The sequence below is a fragment of the Nyctibius grandis genome, chromosome 2 (genome assembly GCF_013368605.1).
Source record: "Nyctibius grandis isolate bNycGra1 chromosome 2, bNycGra1.pri, whole genome shotgun sequence".
NCBI classification, from domain to species: Eukaryota; Metazoa; Chordata; class Aves; order Nyctibiiformes; family Nyctibiidae; genus Nyctibius; species Nyctibius grandis.
In genome coordinates this window covers 52187300-52193088 of record NC_090659.1, presented here as the reverse complement: position 1 = coordinate 52193088, position 5789 = coordinate 52187300, and the positions used below count along the sequence as shown (strand labels likewise).

Below are 5789 nucleotides of genomic sequence, written 5' to 3'. Positions count from 1 at the left end.
TTATGACAAGGCCTCTCTCCTAAAAGGTAGGCTGTAAGAGGGTAGTAGTAGTTAAAATCTTAGCTCTGCTATTAATGAATCGTGGTGTGCTCTTTCCTCAAGAAAAGAACAAGCTTTCTTCTTGATGTGGAAGAGCAGAAAGTGTAACTCACCTTGCTGTTGTCTTCTCTTCCCATCAGTTAGCTGTAGCCCAAGCACCCAGGTAACTTGACGATCTCCAACCCTTTGCATCTCCTCACCCGTCAGAATGTCTGGACGTGGAAAGAAACATGCAGTGGCTGGCAAACCTGGAGCTACACCGAAGAAAACCAAATCGGCCAAGGCTGGTCTGCAGTTCCCTGTGGGTCGTGTCTACAGGCTCCTTAAAGCAGGGAAATATGCTGACAGGGTCGGTCCTGGCGCTGCCATCTACCTGGCTGCAGTGCTGGAGTACCTGAGCGCGGAGATCCTGGAGCTGGCGGGGAACGCTGCACGGGAAAACAAGAAAGCCAGGATCCTGCCCAGGCACATCCAGCTGGCTGTGAGAAATGATGATGAGCTGAACAAGCTCTTCTCCTGCGTGACCATTGCTCAAGGAGGGGTTATGCCCAATATCCTTTCCCAGCTCCTTCCCAAGAAAACTGCCAGAAGTGCTGCTCCTTCTCAGGAACAAGGTGGTAGCCAGTGAAACTTGCTCTTCCTGGTCTGGTCTGTGCACTTACAGATGATGGGACTCAGTAGCACTAATTTGTATGTGTCTGTTTCTTTGTCAAGTATTTTTCCTGCTAATTTTACTGCATTTTTAAAACTTGTAATAAAGTTCCTACAATGCAACACTGTTTTCCTCCTTTCTTTTCTTATCTCCCCTTCCAGGGATGGATGAACACAGAAAATGTCAAAAGTCTAGCATAGCACCCAAATAACTTTTTAAAAAGTCAAGTACATGTTTACTTTTGAAAACACATTACAGGTAACTGTTGTGGAGCAGGCAGAGGAGTCAAGACACACACTGCCATTCTTGTTCATGCGAACTTTTCCTCCATCACACATTCATAGTGGAATTAGTTCAGTGCCTCAGAGGTTGTGTGGTTCTGCTTTAGAAGTTAGTAAGCCTATGCTTTAAAGTCTCATTGCTCATAAAGCTGTAGTGAACAACTACCTCTCTTTAGACTGCTCTAACATAACACTAAACCTCTATGCCCTCCTTCTTGTCCTAAAAACCATGGATAGTTTATTTAAAACCTGGTGCAATATTTGTGCTGTTAGTAGAGGTGACTGTCTTCTTTCTGTCTCTTAGTGCAGAAAAACAGAAGTCTCTATACCCAGAGAAGCCCCCAGGCCTTTGCTGACCACATCATTGAAAGTCTTCCCCCAGGCAAGTGCCCAGGGTTTCTCTGTTCATAGGGGGTGCTGAGGCTTGCTGGTGAACTGGAAACCAGCCATCTGCTGCAGCTGCATTAGGATCAGCCTGCCCTTGAGGAGTATCTCACAGAGTTCATAGCATATCACACAGACAAGAGCTGGTTAGGACCAGCTTCCTAAACTGTAGTTGAAGCATGAAGTTTTTATTTGGAAAAGATCTGCCTGTCCTGTTGAATTTGACCTAGCTCCTTCACCCCCTCAAGGCATGAAGGTGTCAGAGCATACTGGCCAGGTTTTAGGATGCTGACAGACGCCAAAGCTGCGTGCGGCTGAGTTAATGACTCCCTCCAAGCTATGCTTACACAGAAATGGGAAGAGAGGATACCTGACTGAGTGGACACCGTGATTTCAAGGTGGTGGGCAGCTGGAATGAACAGTTATTGTACGCTGTCTGGTTTTCAAGAGCAATTTGATGAGATCTTGGCTGGCCTGCAGTTAACCCCATGAAGTGAGAAAAAGTGGAGGATACTGTAGCAATGAGAAGTAAAAATGTCTGAGTAGATCTTAAGCTTTGTGCGTATAGTAAAGATGTGCCATATGTAACTAGCCTTGTGCTGAGTGTTTACACCTGTAAATGGAAGAAAAAAAAGGCTTTAAAGGAGGTACATGAGAAACGAATACATGAAACTCATATTATTTCCTCCATTTGACCATGGAAAAGGAAAGCGGGCTTGGGAGTGATTATTTCTTTGGATGAAGCAAAAATCTAAAGGTTTGCAGCAGTGGTAGAAGACTCAAGCAAGGTACTAATTTTGTGCAGTTTTAAGCAGGCCCTTACAACACCCCTTGCTACTCTGGAGGACTGTGTGTCAGTCATCATGCCGCTCCTGGATGCAAGCTGCTCCTGTGAGCCTGCTCTGCACCACATCAAACAGACCCTGTAAGGCATGGCCGCTGCTCAAGTAGCTTCTAGAAATGCCTTCACCTGCCATTTTCTGTATTATAAAAGACACTGAGTGAACTGTGTGCCCCTACCTCTACTTATACCCAAAGACAAAGTTTGTGGTGAAGTACTGGTCCAATTCAAAAGTAAATTTTTTAAATATTTCTTTGATTAAGAACAATCTTGTTTGCTTTCTTTTAGCTAATAGTTCAACCCATTTGTGAATGAACCAGATAGCATAGCGATCTGAAAACTCACCCCTCTGGCTTCACAGTAACAGAGGGTAGAGATATCTCCTAACCCAGCTGCTCAGCAGAAGTTTCTGTTGGGCCAGGGCTCAACTTTCCAGCACTTGTGTACTGAAGAAAGAAATTATTCATCTGTCACCACACATAGGACACACAAAGGACATATTATGCCTTGCAATACAGCTATGCATGACTTTGGAAAAAAACTGGACTGTGTGACAGATGGGGACAAGTCCTAGAAGAGAAAGAGACCAATGTCAGAGGTCCTGAGGTTTCCCAGGCTCTGCAGGATGGTCACAAAGCAGCTTGGCCGCTGCTGGCAGCACAAAGAACAATGGTATAGGTTGCTGGGTTTAATTCTTGCTGAGGGCGGCAAGGTGAGGTGTGCCCCCTTCCAGCTGTAATAAATTAACTGCCAGTCAGAGAGACTGCAGTTCTCTGAGGCAGTAAATATTAGGCTTGTTTTCAGAGGAGATCAGCTAACAAGGTGCTAAGCAGCTCTACAAGGAGTAGTGACAGATTCTCATGCTCTCAGGTACTGTATTGAGTTGCTCTTGTGCTGGCAGCTTGATTGTTTTTTATTTTGGGTGGCTGAATCATTGCTCACCCAGGTGGCATTAAATAATGCAAGAGCCGGTAATGATATGGCTACTACTGTGGAGTTTAAAAGGGGGCAGCTCTTGCCAGAAATTGTGGTTTGGGAGGTTTGGGTAGTAGTATTGTTAGAAAAGAGGCTAAGTTAATAACTTCTTCAGGTAAGAGTTTGTTCTTAAGAAATGACAGCATGCTCTCTTTGTATCAGATAAAATCCTGAGTGAAATAATGGTTTTGTAACTTCTGTGTTGGGTATGAGGCTGTTTAAGGGGGCTTTTAATTTTTTTAATTTATTATGTAGGCTATTCTTAAAAACTTATCTTTCTAAGGCCTACAAAAATCTCTTAAAAGAACTTTTTATTGTATTTTTAAACGCTTCAATTTGATATCTGATTTAGTTCCTCCCTGCATCTGGGTAGAGCTTCTCATTACTTAAAAACAGCTAATGATTAAAACTTGACAACAATTCTGTATGCAAGAGCAGAATTTTCCTGTGTTTGTTTTCCCGTTGCTTTGTGTTATGCATTGAAGAGTAATTGGTGCTATTCAGTACCAGAGACTTTATATCAGTAGTAAGTGATGGGCCTTGTTAGAATGGGTGTAATACCATACAAGAAGACAGTACTTGTGTATTTGTAGTAGCCTGATGCACAGTGTGCTGAGCAGAGCAATTTCACAAAATTTCTCTTCTTCCTGTAAGTCTTGTTCCTGATTGTGGCCTGTTATCTTGCAGCAATAGGTCACCTCACCTCTGGAAAACAAGATCCATTTGAAGTGGTTTCCAGTAGACGAAGTTCTTGTCTGTTGTTCTTACTTCAGATAAAGATATGAATTTCTAGCTCTGGCTCTCACAAGGTCATCATTGCAGAAACTGCTTAGGTTCTTACTGGGGTAAGTTCAATGAAGCTTCCCTGCAGGGTTCCTGAACACTTGTAAGTATCTTGAAGCCTAGTTTGCTTAACCTTTCTACTTAACAGTAGTCCTCCTTTGATACTGGGTCAGAAGACCTTGCTCCAAAGTTCTACCTTACTCTCTTGAAAAGTTTTGGAAGTCTGGCAGCTGGCCTGCTGCTCTAACTGAGCTTGTAGATGCCTCTTGGCTGGAAACTTGTCAGATTCTCCTAGAGCAGCAGCCTGACCCATCTCTTCCTTCAGACAAAAGTATGAACAACTAGTGAACTTTCTAAGAGGGGAAAACTGACTTGCAAGGGAATTAGAAACGCAGTGAAATGAGGAGGAAGGGAGGACTTAAATGCTCAGTTTCTCTGTTTGTTTTGTTTGGTTTTTTTTTTAATTCTTTCTTTTTTTAGACTAGATTGATGTTAGAATGTCCGAATGTGGGAAGAAAACCACAATGCTCCTCCTTGTGCCAAAGAAAACCAAATCAGCCAAGGCTGGTCTACAGTTCCCTGTGGGTCGTGTCTACAGGCCTCTCAAAAGAGGGAACTACGCTGACAGGATCGGTCCTGGCGCTGCCATCTACCTGGCTGCAGTGCTGGAGTACCTGAGCGCGGAGATCCTGGAGCTGGCGGGGAACGCTGCACGGGAAAACAAGAAAGCCAGGATCCTGCCCAGGCACATCCAGCTGGCTGTGAGAAACGATGATGAGCTGAACAAGCTCTTCTCCTGCGTGACCGTCGCTGAAGGAGGGGTGTTACCTAATGTTCTTCCTGAACTTCTTCCTAAGAAGACCATCTCACTTAAACTGCCCCACAAATATGTCCAGTCACAGGAGTTCTAACTGCCACCAGGTTCCTGACCTTGTGGTGTTGTTAACACTCGCTTTTCTCCCCAGCTCAGCGTTTTTCATGCTGATTGTCATTTTTCGTCTAAAATCATGTGTGTGTATACCTGTGCACATGTCTGAAAAGCTGCTAAAGACAGGGTTGCTAGTTAGGTTTCCCTAGCTATGTCAAAAAAAGTCAACAGATGACTTCTATGAATAAATAAATGTGCAAAGGACTCACGTCCATCTTATTCCCGTCTATAAAATATTTGTTGCACCAAACAGAAGACTTCCTTTGACAGTGCAGTTATCAAAGGAAACCTGCTCTATGGTCTTTAAAGTTTGTATCTCCATGTGCAATGGCTGGAATCTCCTCATTCAGTGTGCGTAGAAGTCTGCTTCATCTGACCACTTCGGACCTCATCATGGGCACAGTTAACTATTCAGAGTAAGTAGATGCAGCTGAGAATCTTAAACTGGACTGCCTTATAATGATGGTAAAGCTGATGAATTATTTTCTCTAACATTTGGATACGGAGGTAGGGCTGTGCTGTAACTTTAGACTGTCACTGCACACACCTTGGTCCAAAGATGGTGTTGGAATTGTCCTCTGAGTTTCTGCACTGATGAAGTGCAATCCAAGGAGTCTTCTGCAGACAGTATATAAACCTTGTCAGTGCTTGACCCTTAAAGATCTTCTAGAAACTCTTAAGAATTAATCCAAATATAGTTTCTACCTCTCTGGTACTGAGAATCTCCTTAGCTGCTTTGTGGTTTGTTCCATTAGGTTCCAGATCAAGGAAATCTGTGTGTTAAAAGGCAATCTAGGCCTTTTCCAGGGCCTTCCAAAATTTGTCTTCCACCCTTGCATCTTGAAAGGCTACCTAAGCACTACTAAATTTGCACTTAAGATTGCAATGTCATGGTGGACACACAAT

General features: G+C 43.6%; 2 protein-coding genes across 2 annotated transcripts; both read left to right on the top strand.

Moving 5' to 3' along the window:
- The first annotated feature begins 247 nt into the window (after positions 1-247).
- On the top strand, positions 248-667 carry LOC137660433 (histone H2A-like). The gene has a single exon (XM_068395296.1). The coding sequence runs from the start codon at positions 248-250 to the stop codon at positions 665-667; it is 420 nt and encodes a 139-aa protein (XP_068251397.1).
- Positions 668-4452: 3785 nt separating this feature from the next.
- On the top strand, positions 4453-4866 carry LOC137660432 (histone H2A-like). The gene has a single exon (XM_068395295.1). It carries the CDS (start codon positions 4453-4455, stop codon positions 4864-4866), a length of 414 nt encoding a protein of 137 aa, XP_068251396.1.
- Positions 4867-5789: the final 923 nt, after the last annotated feature.